This window comes from Osmia bicornis, chromosome 9, assembly GCF_907164935.1.
Source record: "Osmia bicornis bicornis chromosome 9, iOsmBic2.1, whole genome shotgun sequence".
Classification (NCBI taxonomy): domain Eukaryota; kingdom Metazoa; phylum Arthropoda; class Insecta; order Hymenoptera; family Megachilidae; genus Osmia; species Osmia bicornis.
In genome coordinates, this window is record NC_060224.1 from 1 (window position 1) to 18,368 (window position 18,368).

Here is an 18,368-nt window from a genome sequence, read left to right on the forward strand (position 1 = left end):
CCCCTCCAGCTCTGCGCCGCTTCTGCTTCGCCTCCTATGTTAATCCATTGAAACGGGTCTGTTCTTAGGTGGTTTGACTCCGTATGGTCGATGGATTTTGGAAGCCCACTGCCTTGCCTTTCCGCCGATGTTGGGACTTAGAAATTTTTCTTCTGCCGCACCAGGAACCAATGTTAGGAAACAAATTGCATTCAACCTAGCATGGTTAGGATTAATCCTTTACCATGTTCGAAGGAATTCTTCTGTCCCCTACCACCGTTGCGATTATGTGCGTGAGCTACATAGCCAAGTGCCAGCATCGTAACGTGTTAAAATCCAGTATAAAATTTTTCACCTCTCCGGGAATCGAACCCTGCATCGACACGTTACGAGCACAGCGCTCAGCCATCTAGACCACTCACTCGCCATACAAAACTATGTACAAAACCGCTTCTTATGTTACCATGGAATACTACTAACTTAACGTTATGTCCTGCCATTTCAATAAATACATTTTTCATTTAATAACTATTGCATCTCAATATTATACTCATGCATAACAGATGTACAATTAATGGAAACGACATATAAACTGCGTGTTCCTAGAATATTAAATGGATATTTCGAAAATATTACACGAATACTTCAACAATATAAATTCAACATTTTAATAATATTAAATACATATTTCGAAAATATTACACGAATACTTCGAGAATATAAATTCAACATTTTAATAATATTAAATACATATTTATAAAATATTACACGAATACTTCGAAAATATAAATTCAACATTTCAATAATATTAAATACATATTTCGAAAATATTACACGGATACTTCAACAATATAAATTCAACATTTCAATAATATTAAATACATATTTCAAATGCAAATACACAGATGTTCAAATAAAATTAAAACGTTTTAAAGTGCACACAGAACAGTGTCATCTCAGACAACGCGTGTACAATTTCAAACGTTTCAATTTTATTTTCAATTTTTTCTTTCTTTAGATTCAAGATATCTATTTCATATTATTTCAATATTGAATTTACATTTTTCAAATATCTATTTTATATCCTATCGATATTTGCTTTATATTTTAGAAACATTTATTTTACATTACTAATCTATCTCAAACAATTATTCTACCTCACACATTTTTATTAGTATTCACCGGACTATAAATAAACCAACAGTTAACATAACTCTCACGTATTTGGACCTCACACTTATATACAATTCATATACATTAGTTGTTCTGAAAATTACTTTCTAAGCTTGTAAAGTATTCAAATCGTATCAAACATGATATAATTCCTTTCAACAGATACAATTTTATTACAAACATTATATTTTAACTGTAAATGAAAATGCTTTTTTCTAATCAAGCATAGAAAAGCACATTACATTTTATTGTATACATTGCAAACATTTTTTATATACATTATTTTTATCTTAAGCTTGCCTTCTTCTTCTTCTTCTTGCCACTACAAAATAACAAATTAAATCACTTATATATTATATATATATATTATAACCAAACGTAATAATAATAAGTACTTACCAGTTACACCTTTCACTCGCAGAATCGGAATCGGACAAAATTGCACCTTGCTCTTGTATAATGCGATATGCTCTTTCAATGACATCTAAAAAAAAAAAATAAATTTAACAATTAATCCTATACCAATAACAGTCTTTTAGAACATAACAAGTGTATATATGTGTATGTGTACTTCACGTTCCAGAATAACAAGTAATCAATAATAATCACTGATAAATAAATCAATAATAATAAAATACTAACTAATTACTTACATAAATGGAGCAATTCATATGCTACAAATTACCAATCATATTTCCCTATACATGCTTTCTACAACTTATTTATTAATATATATATATGTATATACATTTATAATAAATATATCAATTATTATTTATTTCTATCATTTTATATATTATTCAATCCTTGTAAGTACATTTATAAATAATTATAATTTAACAATGAATAACACCACCCACAACCGATAAAGGAACCAAATAACAAATTGTGCGACAACAAGGGGTGGTTGAAACACGATGGTACTTACAAGCGTACAAGTAAATGATACAAATAAACAAAATAATGTAAACATGCTTACCCTTGGGGAGCGTAACTAGATGATTTATCCCATGGTCCGGTGCAAATTTACAGTTAATAGTATACCGTCGTCCATATTAGATGATAGCATGCTACAAACGAAACACAATAAATTAATAAATGAAAACCATTCAAAAATACAACACATACCTGTTACGTACAAGGAAGTCTGCCTCATTTCTGGACGAGCGCTTAATAAGCCTACAGCATGCAAAGGGAAAAAATCATGTATACAAACTAATTAGCTTACCTTAGGAAAATAGCATTTATAATGTAACGGGCGAGATACATTTCTTCTCTCATCGGGAGTGTGATCGTTCAACCAAATAAAATCCAAATATACTTTACCTGAAATGAATACAAATTAGTACATAGTACAAGGTGACGGACCGTTCAATAAATGTTAAACAATGCAATCACTAATATTAAAATTCTATAATGTAAACAACAAGAATAGACAACTTAAATATCGAAGCACAAATAGAATTAAGTAAACGACAGGTCAACTACAACATGGGAAGACGCCATGACACCTAACTGAACATAGACTGCACGGCGTATAGAGGGGCACACGCAAGTAACAAATGGCTACAACGAACAAGCCATAGGTGAAAAGATACGAGATGGTCAAATATAGTAATTAATGTAAGATGTTCATCACTGATTACTAAGGGTGAAAATAGATTTAATAAAGCGATCCTTTTATCGTTTTGATGCTGGTTCATGTCGCGGAACTTTTCAAAATCAGAATGTGTCCGAGCACTAGCATTATGGTTTTCATAGATAATTCGTTTTTTATAACATGTACCCGCTTCTGTACATCTTTCACATCTTGCAGGTGCATCACACGTAACGCATATTACATCTACTTTCAAATAAGTATTATTGTAAAATAATCCCTCATCTAAAATATCATTTCATTCACGTATAAAATCATTCAAGTTCGGTTTTGCATTACCATAATATATTGCTATCGGAAAAGGAGACACCGTACAATTGTTTCATATTCATTTGCATAAAATGGGCCAAAACTGTTTGTTCCAACTTTTTGAAATCGGAATGCCATCGATATTCAAAATTAATCGAAACATAAGTGTTTCTTTTACTTCAGTAAATACATTTTCATTTTCTAGCAACGTTAATAGATACTCTTTTCTGCCAAAATATGTGTACTGAGCTATTGTCTTCGTTTTGCTGAAGACTGACGCAATATTTCATGATCGTTTACTTTTTAACAGGGTGCGAGAATCGCGTGGAAGTTCATATTCTGGAAAAATATCCTTCAAACCCTTTAATAAATTACTCAGTTCACAGTGATTCATTTTATTTTCGACGGACAATGTTCTTAAAAAACTAAGTACATTTCAATTCGTCACATCGGTAGGTTCATTATTTGCACTATTATAATTTCTTTCTATACTTTGTTTATTTATAATCTGAAGATCAAATGATTCATTTACATTGAAAGGTACAGGATTAGCAATTGCTGCTGAATTAGTTGCCATAATTCTAGATTCCTCTATTGTGTCTAGACTACGATTCTGGATAGAAGCTATTTATATTTTTTATCACATCATTTTTTTTATTACATTTATTTTCTTAGATTAGGTTACCAATGTTTCTACGTAAAGGTATTTCCTCTTCTAAAAAACAGAAAACCGGTTGGCTATGCTTAATTATTACATAATTTATAATCTTACTCTTTACAGGGACTTGCTTCAAATTCGAATCGAGGAAACGCAGCAACGTCGCCATCACGTTTAATCGCCAACGAACGTCGCTTTATCGAGAGGAGTATACGATCAGTAAAATGAATAAAATGTTGAAAATTTATAGAATTGGAAAGGCAGGGGAAAGAGGTATACGTGTATATATCTTCATTTATCCTCTGTTTTTTCGTGACAAAACGTATTAATAATCACCAATCGGTGGCATGATAAAACGACATTACATTCGATATGACATTTTATACAATGGTGAATGTTACATTTCCAATAAAGAGAAATAAACGAATAAAAGAAACAATAGAAAAAGAAACACACTCACTGTCTACTGTTGTAAGAATCTCGGATATGGTATATTATCGCAAAAGTGTATCGATTTGAAAAATTGTTATCGATCGTGCACATATCTTTTTCCTCAATTTTGTCCATTCGTAACAATAAAGCGTTATTGATATCATTAAGACGAATGTTAATCTACCTAAAACACATGTCCACGCACAAATATGTATCTCAAGTATACAATTAGAATTCACAAGTCGTTTCGAGTTGTTGTGTCGTTGTTCGACGTGTTCGAGCAATGTCGTATCTTATTCGTACTTGGTACGCGATTCGAAAGGAACTTTTTCAGAAACCATGTTACACGGAAACGCATTGTCGAACTGAAAATTCCTGATTATAATCAAACGATATGTCGAGAATGTTGATGTAAGGAGAAGAATAATTCAAACGGCTTTGGCGATGAAAATAGAAATATCGGTAGAGAATTTCTTGCTTCGATTGCGCAAGATTTTCTCCAATAACGTCACGATAGGATCCATTTTTATAACAATCTTGGGTTAAAACGGCCCATATGAAGTATGAGACCAGTCGGATTATGTCGTACAAAATAAAGAAACGGTTGATCCAACTTTAATCTCGGTTTGTCTTTTGATTTCTTTACGTTTCCCGTTATCGGACCTCCCATTGGTACCATACTATCGTTTCTTGACGAGAACGAAACCTCCTCGTTGACCCGAACGGACAATTGTTCAACGTTCGACGGTTTATCGTGCCGGAAGTATCGCAAAGATGGGCTCGCTGGATAGATTTCTACGTGATGTCGTCCGTTGGCGATATTCTCGTCGCCGCATGTACCGAATAGATTCATCTATAAAAAAAAAGAAAAAAAAATCGATCGATTATACGAACGAACGAACGAAGGAAATTGTAAAAGAAGAAAGGACGAATAATTTGAATGAAAAAAAGAAGCAAAAGAGGAAGAGCGGAAAAGAAGACAATGATGATAATTACCTGTAGAACATCGGACAAGAAGAGACGATTACCAATTCCGTTGATACCTTTGAAATCGGCATAATTTGAGAATAATTGATCGAACCCCATTCTTTTTAAAGCGGCTGTAGCGTTCACAACGGATCGATGAGTGAATTTCGGTATTTGCAGTTCGAGACCAGTTCTTGGTATAAGTACATTGAGAAGTTTGTTCCAAGTACCATCTCGAAATGCTCCTTTGACGAGCCTTTGTTCGAGACGATCCAACGTGTCCCCTGGCGCGACGTGACCCTGTTGACCGGGCAAAAGGAATATCGTAGAAACGATTTTACTGACATCGCCGACAGCGACCGCGGTCGCATCTAAATTCGGCTCGTAGCCAGCGAGTACATTCGATCGCCATACAACGGCCGGCACTGGGATCAATTTTCGCAGCCTGTGTGCCGATGAGGATACAGCAAAATACAGTTCTCCGTCACGACCAGTTGCGCTGATCGTGCTCGCGTTGCACTCGGTCTGAAATACGTTTGCCGATATGGCAGCTAAAGGTGACCTCAATGGAATCGCATTATTCTTTACGAAATCCTTTATCCTGCCCCCAGTTTGCTTTCTGATCAACAGATTGGTTCGTCGTCGGGTTAGATCGCTGATGGTGGCAAAATTTACTTCGGCTACTAATCCTTCGTAAAACTGTTGCGCTTGTTCTTTGTAGAACGGCAACAGCTTTCTAACCTTGGCCTTGTCCGCGAACAATTCGCGAACGAATGCCGCGTTCGCGATACCTTGATGTCTCGCTAGGCTCACCGTGTCCGTCACGTTTTGAAATATTAAATGTGGATTGAAAGTGGCGACGTTGTCGAGTCCGAGTATTTCGTTCATTTGATCGGACGTTGATCCCCGAGCACCGAGAAAGATCATCGCCAATAAACTGATCATACCGAACGGCGAAACAACCAGAGATCTTCCGGTACTTGGTCCGCTGTTAACTGCTGTCCAAAATTTCAACGCCAGTTCGTTGCAAAGTCTGGAAAAATTTACAATATCAGTGCTCGCGTTTCTTGTGCTGATGTCCAATCCCCCGATAATCTTTGAAGCATTCAACGCGACCATCGATCCCGTCTCTTTTTCTTTTTCTTTTTCTTTTTCTTTTTCTTTCGTGAAATCGAATTCGAACGGCGTCGTCGATTCCGGTATTGCTTCTGGTTTCTTGCTTGCCACGATCCACTCTTTCGTCGATGAAGAAATAACAGAAGAAGGATGAGGTGGAGAGGATGAAGATGAAGAAGGAGGAGAAGAGATTGGAGTTGTTTGATGTAATGATATTCGTTGCCATATATGCTGCTGCGACTCCTGAGGAACATTCATCGAATTGTTAGATTTCACGTGAACGCTCTCGACCGATTCGTTCGACTGTACCGTTTGGTTTTTTAATCCGTTCAATTTCGTCGAATCGAACGTCGCTTTGTTCGGATGGAGTTGCTCGGTAATCAAATTTGTGCGATCGGTTGTATTCAAAGTGTGGTTACTTTCGTTGTTCGACGGGTTCGACAAAATGGATATCGTGCTAATGGTTCTAATGGTTGTTCTTATTGGCTCTGGTTCCGTAACGTTCAAATTCTGACTTTGCTGGTTCAACGTTCCTAACGAAAGCGAACCTTCGGAAATTGCGTTAATAACTGTTGTTGAACTCGACAAATTACCGTACGAGTGCTTTTTCTCCCCATACCGTTCCTCTGGTGGTTCTTCTTCCGTTTCGGGTGAATTTGGAACGGAAGAAAATGTAGTTTTACGCGTGTTCGTTTCAACGATTTCCTCCATGTGTTTCGTCGACGATGTGTTTTCTCCGGATGCGAAGTTGTTTATGCGGTTCGGAGAAGTTGTATCGTTCATTTTCAATGCTTCCTGTGACAACACTTTTTCGACTGTAACGATTGGAATTACGTCTGATACACTGGATTCGGTTCGATCTATTTTAAGAGTATTCTCCAGGTCCGACTTTGTAGTAACAACGTGCACCGAATTCGTACCAGCCGAGCTCGTTATCGACGTGTCTGCGTCCGCGATCGATGACGCGTGTTCGTCAAATTTATTAATCACCGGTGATACACGAGTTTTTTCATCATCGGTACCGATACTTTTCGTACTGAGCTCAATGTCATTCCGCGTGTTACTCGATGATAACTCGATTTCTTCTTCGGGATATTCGCTGGTTGGTCGCGTGACTGTTGTTGTTTCCAGTTGCGTTTGAGTTTCCGTTTCTTTCTGCGAATTCGTCGATTGATTCGCGGTTATCGCCTGATCATTTTCATCGGTTCTGTTCGATTTCATCGAGCTTTCCTCTGCCAATTTCAACGCATGCTTTTCTATTTGCGTTTCCGTTGCGTTCAAGGAAATTTCAGCATTCGTAGAAGCGGGAGACGTGTTCGAATTGAACGGAGGACCTCTCGAAAGCATCGTTTCTTCGTTCGAACCAGCTGATTCGAAACCGGCGATAAGTCCACTCGCTAAAGTGTTTATGGACGAATTTTTCGGTAAAATAGATGGTAATGTAAGCGCTTCGATAACAACAGGTGCGTTTACCTCGGTAGAAAGAGTTTCGAGTATGTTGTCGACGATCGCTGTCGGTTTCGTCCAGTTCGTGTTCGACCAACTGAAAGGACTCGATGTCACCGTTTCGCTTGTAATACGTTCAGACGTAACGATTAAAGAAGAAGTACTTGTTTCAGAAGTAGTAGTAACGTTTGATTTCCTTAAAACGTCGGAATGTTTGTTCGTTTCTATAAAATTACCCGTGTTCGTGGACGACGATAACGTGGTAGACATAGTTGAGAAACTCTGTTCCTGATCGAGTTGAATTTTTGTTGTCGCCTCAACGGTCCAACGATCTGGAACGTGATCTGCTGCTGTTTCTTCGTTAATCAGAGGAAATTTAGTGCTATGAATTATCGGTGCAGTGTTTCTGAAATTATCGGTCGAAATTTCTGAAACGTTATTCCCTTTTTTCTCATTTTCCTCATTTTCCTCATTTTCCTCGTCATAGTGAGAATTAATTACCGAACCGAAGCCCGAAGAAATAGGCAAAACGGATGAAACGGTTTCTGATACCTGATTGATCACGCTCGACAACGAATTCACCAGTTCCATAGATAACGGTTTCGGCGTCGCATCGAAATCGTTTAGGCTTGTCGACGAGGTCGACGCATCGACGATTAACGACGATTCCGTTGGCAACGGTGTCAGAAATTTGTCTATGGTCGTCGTGGTAAACGTTGCGAAAGAATAGGATGGTAATGTCATCGTGAACGGTTCGCTGGTAACGAATGTTTCGATTTGGTTCGATTCCGGTAACGATGTCGAATCTGTTTTTGAACCGTTTTCCAAATTAGGCCGTACTTTGTAACCGTTTATCGATTCCAACGAATCGATCCAAGATTCGTTCTTCGAGCCGGACGCCATGCTGGTTACAGGCTCCGTAATAATATTGTTACTATGCTCTTTCGATATGGATTCCAACAAGAACAATAACGGAGAGGCATCGGTTGTGGTCGTGATCGTTGCCGTTGCCGTTGCCGTTGCCGTTGTCGTTGTCGTTCCACTGGTCATGGTTGACGCGTGACGATCCTTTTCCTTGTAACGATCATTTTCGTCCAAAGCGTTTTCAAACGGCACCAACGCGATTTCCGTGATCTTCTGAAAAACAGGACTTTGAGTGATTCGTTGGCCAATTTGAGCATTCTCTTCTGCCGTAATAACAGCCACGGGAATCATTAATTTTTCCGTCGACGAGGTCGTTGACAACACTTCTTGCGTTTCCTTTTTATTATCGGTCTGTACGATCGCTGCTTCGTTTCGCACTGTAGATTCGAACCTATCTTCCGATGGAACCACTTGATGATCCGTTGTGTGGTTCAATTTTTCAACGGTCGTGATCGTGGTCGTGGTCGTGGTCGTGGTCGTGGTCGTGTTCGCGGGTGCGGACGTCGATGTTGCCTCTACTTCGGTGTAATGACTCGATTCGAGCTTCTCTCCGTACTTGTCGCCGGCCAATATAGCGGGTAAGATATTGCTCCACTCGACGTTCGCCTTTTCTGGAACTGTTGGCAGCGAACCCGTTAACGTGGCTGTTGGCTTACCCATCGCGCTTTTTAGTACGCTCTGCACTTTTTCTACAACGTCCATTACCTATCATCATCACGGAAAAGCGTTTCAAACTCTTGATTCACATTTTCATTTATGAGTACGTATATCGTTAATTGGTTAATTCGGCTAAAATAATCGGCAAATAATCGCTACTTACCTTCTTACCACCTGTCAATATATCTTCGACCTTCTGAGGCTCTTCAACCTCTACGTTCGTGTTGGAATGATCCGGACCTCCGCCCGCGATTAACGCCTGAATTTCCTGCATGGTCATCTGTTTCGTTATCATGTCACCTCTCTCGTTGTATGTGTAGAATTGAAATCGATCCGGTTTCAATAGATTAGCAGGCGAAGGAGGCAAACGATGAAAATTCGCCTCGAACCGACTCAATGATTTTTTATCGTTCCCGATCGAACGAACAATCTGCTTTTTCAAATCCTTCGATTTCGTGGTAAGCGGCACCGATGGAACCGTGCTGCGAATCAACAACAAATTCATACCTACGATAGAGCGAGGCTATATCGACATCTACATAGGACATTGGAATATTTTACTGTATAAAAATCGTTTCAATTATCGATGATTGAACAATGATTTTCGAAGGAAAAGAAACGCGGTACAGAACTTATCATCTCCTCAGAGATCGTACATACATGTATAGGATTATTCATATTATGATTACCATAATATCGTGTCGTTCGTTTCTTCTCTCTGTTTTACTTTCTTAGAGGAATTCAAAGGGCGTACCTGTACGTATTTGGTACTGTTCGGAAATGATACATATACTGACCTAGTTTTGAAAAATTTTATCGACACTTTAGCACCAGCGACACTTGTATTCTCTTCGAGTGGCCAGCTCGCCCCGAAATTTATGCACGTCCATAGCGCAATCGTCATAAGGGTTGCAAAAAAATGTTTCGATGACATGTTTTTCTATATTTCTTCTTCGGTAATCTGAAAGTGAAAAAAAGTTGATTGAAAATTTCATCGAAATGTCGGTACATTTCCTTGAAAATTCGATTCGATGGAAAGATAACTTATCGTTAGTATAGGAGAGATAAAAAATAAATGAAATGAAAGGAACGAGAGACGAGCCGCGAGTTGTTCTTTTCGGTGAACGACCCTTCGTTAGGTTCCTTGTTACTCCCTTACGGACCGAGACTCATTGCCTTAACGTGACGACCGGTTTGCCGTTGCGTTCTAAATCGCTCGGTAAACCCGCGACGTATGTACGTGCATTCGCCTAAAGGATTACGAATAAATTCTCCGCTTTTCAAAATTTCAAACTTGATTGATAATAGGTGTAGGTACGATCGATCGGTAACCGGTTGGTGAATCGACTCGAATGCGGCTGATAGAAAAGATACTTTTCTTTTTTTTCAAATTAAACAAAAAAATTCTTCTTCATTGTACTTGGAGTTTCTATGTTTCTACCGAAGAGAGACTGTCAGAAATATCGAAATCCTGTGAAGCTGCGACAAAACTGTAAATACAGAATAATAGATAAGGAGGGGCAGATCAATGTGGATGGTAAATACCTGGAAAATCTTTGACACGTCGCGTCGCGGATGAAAATTGACACTCGTACTCAAATGATCCTCGTACACGCACTCGGGCTTTCTACTTTCTTCCCTTCTTCGATTTCTTTCTTTAACGCTTCTTAATTTTCATCATTTCCTCTAACATGTGTACCATAGTGGTAGGAATACGTCTGCGATACCTAGTTTTATTTTATTCACTTTTCTTCTCGTTACCTCTATTTCGATATCGCGGTCTTTCCTTTTATTTTTTATCTTTCCATCGAATCTTATTTTTATTCTTCTTCGTATTTTTCGACAACGCGCGCCAATCCGTACTTTTTCCCGTGCCACCTGTCCTTTCTATCTACTGTCTGTCGGAGCTTGAACGAGCGCGTACTGCCTCTTCCACTGTCCTCGAATCCTTGCGCTCGAGACGAGTGCATCGGACTGAGAAGGAATACAGCTCCAAAGAGAGAGAGGGGGGATACGGTGTCTTTCAACGAAAAGATGAAGAAAGAAGAAAGTTGGTAAACCGAGATATCGGTCGGTCGGTCGGTCGAACGGTCGAACGGTCGAACGGTCGAACGGTCGGATGATCGTATGGTCGGACGGCACCGTTCATATCAGAGACTGGACATTCCGTAACGGAATGTACGGAAATTCTAATAAAAGTATTTAATTCTATTCATTTCTTCATTGTATTTACGAATGCGAACACCATTGTACGTTTCTCCATAGTTTTGTAGGTACATCGAGAGGGTATGAAGAAAGGTGAAAAAGAAGGAATCGGTCTTCATCTTACATTTATCTCATCAATTATGAAGTTTCCTTTCAAAAAACGACCATGTTAAGCAATTTAAAATCGTGAATATAACGTTAGATTTTGAAAAAATTAATTTCACTTGGACGCAAAGGCGAACCATTTACATATGGCGATTAACTGTACATCGACCGAATAAATTACTTTCATAACACATTCGACGTACATACATACATGCATACATAGATACACATTGTTCTCAACCGATTCGGAAAAAATCTTACCTACATACATATGTATTGTACAATTCTTGTATGGTGCGTGTGTATTGCAAATTATATGTAGATTGTACACGTATACATAGAAACCAAAATATAAGTATAACGTATAGTTCTTCTTTATATGTACGTACCCAGATACGCGTATGTATCTTATTTCTATCCACGATGAGCAACGCTTACGAGAACGCTTAACGGTATTCGTTTATTCTGCTTCCCTTTCCATTCTGTCTTTCGAACGTTTTAAGAAATATTTCGGCAACCTATCTCGCCCATGAACCGCGATCAGGCGTCTCACAAGAGAAGAATGGTCAAGGACTAGGTCGAAAAATGAAATAATCATATCCGATCAGAAACGTACGGTGTTCTCCACCTTATTACCTAGTTATTTTTTTTATTATTAACCGTTTTACAATTATTCGGTATTGTATTCGACGTGTCGCAGAAAACACATAACGATCGATCCACGTACGTAACTACGTATGTATGTATGTAGTTACCTAAATGTACTTCGCGTTATTGAAATTCAATGCTACCGAAGCAACTTTAACCAACGTATGTACATTGAAAAATTTGGAAAATTTCAACAGGAATTTCAAGCAACAACGCGATGGATTTTCTATTAAAAAATCCAGAAGACGAAAATGTCCATTTTATCGATGATAGCAAATACAAGGGCACCTGGAATGCGCTGGGCATGGAGGGAATCGGGAAATACGTTCTACCTCATAGTTAGTATAATTCGCAAAAAGTGGCATGAAAGAATCTGAAATACGGGTTTCTTTGCGCTTCTTTTTCCGAACGAAAGCCAACGACGGGCAATGTATCGGTAACAGAGGGATTATAGAGGAAAAGTTCAGCGGGAACGGTTGGTACATACAGTGCAATTCGAATGTCAATTGCGCTTTCCAATGCTTCGAATTAAGTTTTCCAAGTGTACTACCTGAATAAAACCAGGTCGACAAGGCGTATATACGAATACCAATAATTCTGTCTACGATGCGCGTACAATACACGTACAATATTATACGAGCATTTCTCGTACGTACGTAAGTCGATACGTACCGTTACGCGACCATTTTGGTTGCTTCGTGTTCCAGAGTTTCTGCGCGTATTTCGTTTACCGATAGCTCAACGATCCTATGTTTTCTTGCAACTTAATTATATCATTCTCTTCCTCCTCATTCTTCTCTCTCCCTCTCTCTCTCTCTTTATTTTTATCCTTCTTTCTCACCCTCGTGTTTCATCAGGCCTAAATAACTAAGTACTTATGTACGTACACGATGCTTTATTTTATCGGTAACAGATGCCATGTTCGAAGGAGAGCTCCGCGATAGTACTTTTCACGGTCATGGTAGCATGTATTGGATTCGTGGACAAAGGATGGACGGTGTTTGGTACCGCGGTCAATGCAACAAAAGCCGATACATCTTTAACGACGGATTGACGTTTCGTCAAAAAAATTGGAAATACTGCAAATTTCCCGATAGGCGGTTCATACTTTGTTCTTTAAAAAAAAAAAAAAATAATAATAATAATAATAATTCCTATATACAATATATGTATACATAACACGAAATGTAATAAAACAAATCTAGAATAGACATTGGGAAAAAATTTTTTTTTTTTTTTAAACCACATCAGATACTATGCCTGCCTAAAGTATGGATTAAGACCTGCCGGTGCAACCTTGCGTACGAATAATCAAGCCGGACTTGTCATCTCTCCTAACTGTTACGACGCGGGCATCGGAATTTTTAATCCACGTACGAATTGTATCGTATCGTATCGAAATCCGAACAAGGTAGGTCGGATAATATAATAGATGATTCTGTCGTCGGGAAATTTAATAATCTTGTCGATATACATTTATCTTGAATCACAAAGGTACTTGAAATACCAAACGACGCGTTCGTTCGATGGATAGAAAGCAATTGTCTGAAGGCATGGTCCGAACCTACCGGTTATCGGGAAGATCTATATGAAAATTGGTATTTCACGAATTTCGATACGGCCATTCTTTCAAAGTTACTGCCTTTTTCGAACAATTCCTCCGATTCTTGGTGGAGAAGGTACGTACAAACGAACAAACTTTAAATATAACTGACTATTATCCTTTTTTATTTTAATCCTTCTTTCTCTTATATTCGTTTCGAGATTATCCACTTTTCAAAGGGACCTTACACGAAACGAAGAAAAACTGAAAACTAATTGCTTGTCTGTCAAATCGGATACGTTTCAAATGGATATTTAAGAAAGAAAGAAAGAAGAAAAAGGTACTTGCAACGTTTAAACGATACATCATTTTACAAATATACTTTTTTTCTAAACTTCTTCAACCAAAATGAATATAATCTACAATTATTTAATCAATAGTTGCTTTCGCTCCGTTACTACGTTAGGCAAATTTTCTTTTTGGCGTACACGATACACTACCGACAATCTCTTTGGTATACATTCGGTAGTTGTGCAGCCAATGATATCCAAAATCACCTGCACTTTGTGCGTTTCGTTTCCTTCGGAAACTTTGATCGATATCGGATGCGAAAGTTCTCCGCTTATCGCTGCAGCACTCCACCTGTTTTCCGGTAAACTCACGCTCCACTTCTGTGGCGCGTCCTGATTCAACTTTATATCGCGCTCGTGGAAAATCACATCAAACTCTAGATTGAATTTACCACCTTTATTACTGATTGCCGTATCAAAGAAGTAAACGTCGTTGAAATCGTTATTCGTCTCGATTACGCTCATTTTTAGAGATAACTAAAAACATAACAGCGAATACGAAAGCGTGTCAATTAAAAGATATTCTTTTTTTTTTCTTTTACCTTGGTAATGCTTCCGTTCGTTGTGTCGATCACCTTTATTATGTGATTATTAGTGTCTGCAACGTACAAAGTATCACCGCTAAAATTGACAGCAATGCCGCTAGGTTCGTTAAACTGTAACAACAGATATAAATCGGTCGAAAGTACAATTTCTAAACGAAACGAAACGAAACGAAACGAAACGAAACGAAACGGAACGTACCACGAAATTCTGGTTAGGTTTTCCATCACCGTACAAAGTTTTACAGCAACCAGTGCTCGCTTCGATTCTTTTTATTTTATGATTGTAAGTATCAGCTACATAGATGACGTTCTCTTTCGAATGGCATGTTATTCCCAAAGGATGTTGAAGTTTCACGGTATACCGTGTGCCGTCGGAATCCCCGAAATCGTGTAGATCCTGCGATATCGACAGGGCTTTCGTAACTAACGAAATTCCAATGAATCCTTATCGATATACATAATATGAATATGTAAGTAGCGTTGCACGAGACATTTTCCTTTAAACTAACCGCAGGATTTTTGTTTCCACCACAAACGACTGAAACTCGTCCATTCTGTAAATCTATACGTCTGATAGCACTGCTTTCGCTATCCGCAATATAAGCAATCTTGTTTCTCTGATCGATGGTCAAACCAGATGGTTGCGCGAAACCTGCTGCGTGAGGATACGCATTGTTACGATTCTCCTCTCTACCATTTCCTACTATTGCAACACACGAATCCGCTTTATACTCTCTACAAGGATACGAGTAAAAGAATACGAGTCAGTTGAACGAAAAAACCTACTCTATATAGGTATCGAAAAAGAAACTTTCATCTTACTTGTTTTTCCACCAGACGGTATTTTCCAGAAAAACTGCCCAAATCTGATGTATACCTGCCATGGCGACCAATAACACAGGTACAATCTTGTTATCGTATTCGTGATTAAAAATAGCAACATCCCACGGAGAAGAGAGAAGTTGATCTTTGCCTGATTTACCTCCGATACGATCGAAGCCTTGAACACCTGTACCAGCGACCGTGGTAACGATTTTCCTCGTCAAGTCTATCTAAAAGTAATAATAAAAAAGTTAAGTCATTTATTTATCGTATTCTACGAAACGATACTACGATTTAAATGTCGAATTGCTACGAAACCTTTCGAACTGCGTGATTCTCGTTATCGGCTACGAAGATCCAACTACCCAATATGCACACCCCCTGAGGTGCGTTAAATCTGGCAGTTTGAAAATCCCCATCTCTGAAATCCGGATTCGAACCACCGATAACATATTCCACCTTACCCAACATATCTGTCACTAAAATCCTATTGTTGCCAGTGTCAGATATGATCAATTTTTCCCCCTGCTCGATCTGAAAAGTTTCCAACTTACTGGGGAATAAAAGTGCTTCATTCCCACCGACAGGCAATAAATGCCGTGCTAACTGTAAAGGTACATCATGCTCGGATATTTTGTTTAACGACTTAAAGTATGTTAATGCTACATCCGTATACAACTTTAATTCCTCCCGATGGCCTTCGCCCACGAAAACTGCAAGTAATTCCCCTAGAGGACCTACGTAATACAAAAGAATATTTTACTTAATACTTTTTCAAAATAGCAATTTTATGAGAAATAGTACATTCAAGGTATACTGTGATCACCTATCATTACTAGAGTTGGCCAACAAGAGATTCCTAAATTGCGCCATGTTGATAGCGTCGCGTCATTTACAACTGGATGCGTTATATTATACCTTTGTATAGCCGATAATAGTCCTTTTGAATCACGTTCGTTTGTAAATTTTCCGCTGTGTACTCCAACCTACAAGTAAATTATCGGACATAACGCTTCCTTCCCTGTAACGTACATTAAGAAAAATACTATAGGTATACTAACCACAACAAGACCGTCTTTGATGGTGAATCGTTCTTCAAGAGCATGTAAATCCGGTAAAATGTGCATACAATTGATGCAACAATATGTAAAAAAGTCCAAAATAATTATCTTCCCAACCAGATGTTGATATACGGATAGTCCCTCAGTGACGTTGAACCACTCTAATCCTGACATGTTCAAACCAAGTATTTCTCTTTAAATTTCATTATATTTTCAGTATAAAAAAAGTCTATAAAAAGGCTATAAAAACTAGATTGCATAGAATACAAGAGAATTCAGAAACTGGAGTAAGCAAGGGGAATGGGCAGTAAAAAAGAAAGAGAAAAAGAAACAAAAAATATTGTATGAAAGAGTAACATATGGATTTAATCTTCCTCTGGAGATAAACCGTATCGGTGATACAAACTCCTAACTGTAGTTCCATTTGACACAGCTATCGTACCCATAACCGCTTGAGTTATATCTTTAATATCGTTATATTTATGTAATAAATCCATAGTTTCTTCGGTAGAAGAAAATTCTTTCTCTTGAATTGTTAAATCTGATAGTTCTTGGTCAAGAATTCTCTCCAGTTCTGAAAGCTGGAGGTATTCGTGTTTCTCACTTTCAGTTAAGGACATGTGTTCTTTACGATTGGTTTCTACCACATTTGCCCCTGTCTTATCTTTTGAATTTTCCTCGTTAGATGTCTTAGGTATTTTTTTACGAAACATAATTATTAACGCCTGCAGCACTTTTTACCTAAGAAAAATAAAAAATCATTGTTAATGGTATATCAGAATAATATTATGTTTATCTCATATCAATTTCAATACGTATGTATTTCAAAAAGTAAAATAGATAAAAAAATTCGATTAGACTGAAGTGCGCACACTCGTAATTTCAGAAATTTTCAACTTACCATTTTGTTGGAACGTAATTTGTTACGAGCGTATTTAATACAATATTAGAGCAATGTATGAAATTAAAATGAATAACCTTTTTGAAAATCGCTGATTCGTGATCCCCTTTTCGCGAACTCTTCGATATGATTCAGTATCAGATTCTTCCGTTCTTTCCTATCTACTAACGATTCCAAATTTTCACGTATTTCTATAGAAATTTGTGTCAATTCTTCCACGGTCTCTTGTACGTTCATAATTTACTTGGTCTATTAAATAATATGTACTACAGAATAATGACAATTGTTTAACACACTTGGAAAAAGAAAAGAAAAGAATGAAAGTAGAATATTATAATAATTTTCTTGAGAAATGATTAGACTAATCTTAATAGTTCAACTGTTACGTGTCCACAGTTGTCCACAGTTGTCCACAGTTGTCCACAGTCCGCAGCATATGTGTATTTATGTATGTATATGCAATATGCGTACATATGTAAGTACATAGAAAGAGTGTCACCTGTGCTTCGGGGTCCCTAATACCCCAGGACGATTGCAGAGGTATCCAGAGGGCGTCATTGGCGCAGAGGGGTCTCTGACATCCCCGAATGAAATCAGATCCGTACGAAGGCGTAACCAGTGTAATAATTGTCCTCTAATTTCTTTCCAGAGTTTATTTAATTTACTTCATTTATTTTCTTTGCTTATTAAATAAGCTGATTTTATTTTATTTTTTACAGTTACATATTTATATAATTTTATCCCTCTTTATAGGCCAAAGCCACCCATTTCAGGTATTAATTATTTTATTTCTCTTTATGGGCCTCGCGGGGACCATCCTTCCCAGTCATTCCCAGTTATTGTTTATTCTATTCCTACCCTTTATGGACCATTCTGTTCATGGAGCTTGCAGGGACTGCTCCGAAATCACTGGATCCCTTACCTCCCCGGT

The 18,368-nt window shown here is 37.9% G+C and overlaps 3 protein-coding genes and 2 long non-coding RNA genes across 6 annotated transcripts; 2 read left to right on the plus strand and 3 right to left on the minus strand.

Annotated features, from left to right (window-relative positions):
• Positions 1–1,751: 1,751 nt before the first annotated feature.
• Positions 1,752–2,704, minus strand: LOC123988111. The gene is made up of 3 exons (XR_006829640.1): positions 2,551–2,704; positions 2,381–2,478; positions 1,752–2,222 (listed from the first exon to the last, which is right to left on the minus strand). It is a non-coding gene; the product is annotated as an uncharacterized LOC123988111 (long non-coding RNA).
• Positions 2,705–2,989: 285 nt separating this feature from the next.
• LOC114880553 lies at positions 2,990–4,315 on the plus strand. The gene is made up of 2 exons (XR_003790098.2): positions 2,990–3,510; positions 3,840–4,315. It is a non-coding gene; the product is annotated as an uncharacterized LOC114880553 (long non-coding RNA).
• Positions 3,430–14,740, minus strand: LOC114880547 (uncharacterized protein YMR317W). 2 transcript variants are annotated; one of them, XM_029196663.2, is made up of 5 exons: positions 14,651–14,740; positions 10,055–10,218; positions 9,421–9,739; positions 5,145–9,305; positions 3,430–5,001 (listed from the first exon to the last, which is right to left on the minus strand). In XM_029196663.2, exons 2-5 carry the CDS (start codon positions 10,189–10,191, stop codon positions 4,675–4,677), a joined length of 4,944 nt encoding a protein of 1,647 aa, XP_029052496.2. In that variant the 5' UTR covers positions 10,192–10,218; positions 14,651–14,740; the 3' UTR covers positions 3,430–4,674. The 2 variants fall into 2 exon arrangements, with proteins under 2 accessions (XP_029052496.2, XP_046143170.1); XM_046287214.1 differs by lacking the exon at positions 14,651–14,740 and adding an exon at positions 10,803–11,271.
• Positions 11,437–14,170, plus strand: LOC114880551 (MORN repeat-containing protein 5-like). Its single transcript, XM_029196672.2, has 4 exons — positions 11,437–12,553; positions 13,129–13,315; positions 13,467–13,626; positions 13,710–14,170. Exons 1-4 carry the CDS (start codon positions 12,433–12,435, stop codon positions 13,917–13,919), a joined length of 678 nt encoding a protein of 225 aa, XP_029052505.1. The 5' UTR covers positions 11,437–12,432; the 3' UTR covers positions 13,920–14,170.
• Positions 14,741–14,907: 167 nt separating the features above from the next.
• LOC114880548 (NHL repeat-containing protein 2) lies at positions 14,908–17,527 on the minus strand. Its single transcript, XM_046287215.1, has 7 exons — positions 17,438–17,527; positions 16,943–17,277; positions 16,537–16,703; positions 16,302–16,461; positions 15,794–16,212; positions 15,476–15,705; positions 14,908–15,388 (listed from the first exon to the last, which is right to left on the minus strand). Exons 2-7 carry the CDS (start codon positions 17,247–17,249, stop codon positions 14,944–14,946), a joined length of 1,728 nt encoding a protein of 575 aa, XP_046143171.1. The 5' UTR covers positions 17,250–17,277; positions 17,438–17,527; the 3' UTR covers positions 14,908–14,943.
• Positions 17,528–18,368: the final 841 nt, after the last annotated feature.

Excerpts from the sequence above, each read along its gene's own strand:
- LOC114880547 (XM_029196663.2), bottom strand. The coding sequence starts at position 10,191 with ATGTCATCGAAACATTTTTTTGCAACCCTTATGACGATTGCGCTATGG. Across the intron at positions 9,740-10,054 it reads ATAAAATTTTTCAAAACTAG|CACGGTTCCATCGGTGCCGC; the intron begins GTCAGTATATGT and ends GTTGATTCGCAG. Across the intron at positions 9,306-9,420 it reads TATTGACAGGTGGTAAGAAG|GTAATGGACGTTGTAGAAAA; the intron begins GTAAGTAGCGAT and ends TGATGATGATAG.
- LOC114880551 (XM_029196672.2), top strand. The coding sequence starts at position 12,433 with ATGGATTTTCTATTAAAAAATCCAGAAGACGAAAATGTCCATTTTATC. Across the intron at positions 13,316-13,466 it reads TGCAAATTTCCCGATAGGCG|ATACTATGCCTGCCTAAAGT; the intron begins GTTCATACTTTG and ends AAACCACATCAG. Across the intron at positions 13,627-13,709 it reads CGTATCGAAATCCGAACAAG|GTACTTGAAATACCAAACGA; the intron begins GTAGGTCGGATA and ends TGAATCACAAAG.
- LOC114880548 (XM_046287215.1), bottom strand. The coding sequence starts at position 17,249 with ATGTTTCGTAAAAAAATACCTAAGACATCTAACGAGGAAAATTCAAAA. Across the intron at positions 16,462-16,536 it reads TCAAAGACGGTCTTGTTGTG|GTTGGAGTACACAGCGGAAA; the intron begins GTTAGTATACCT and ends ATTTACTTGTAG. Across the intron at positions 15,389-15,475 it reads ACCGTCTGGTGGAAAAACAA|AGAGTATAAAGCGGATTCGT; the intron begins GTAAGATGAAAG and ends GTATCCTTGTAG.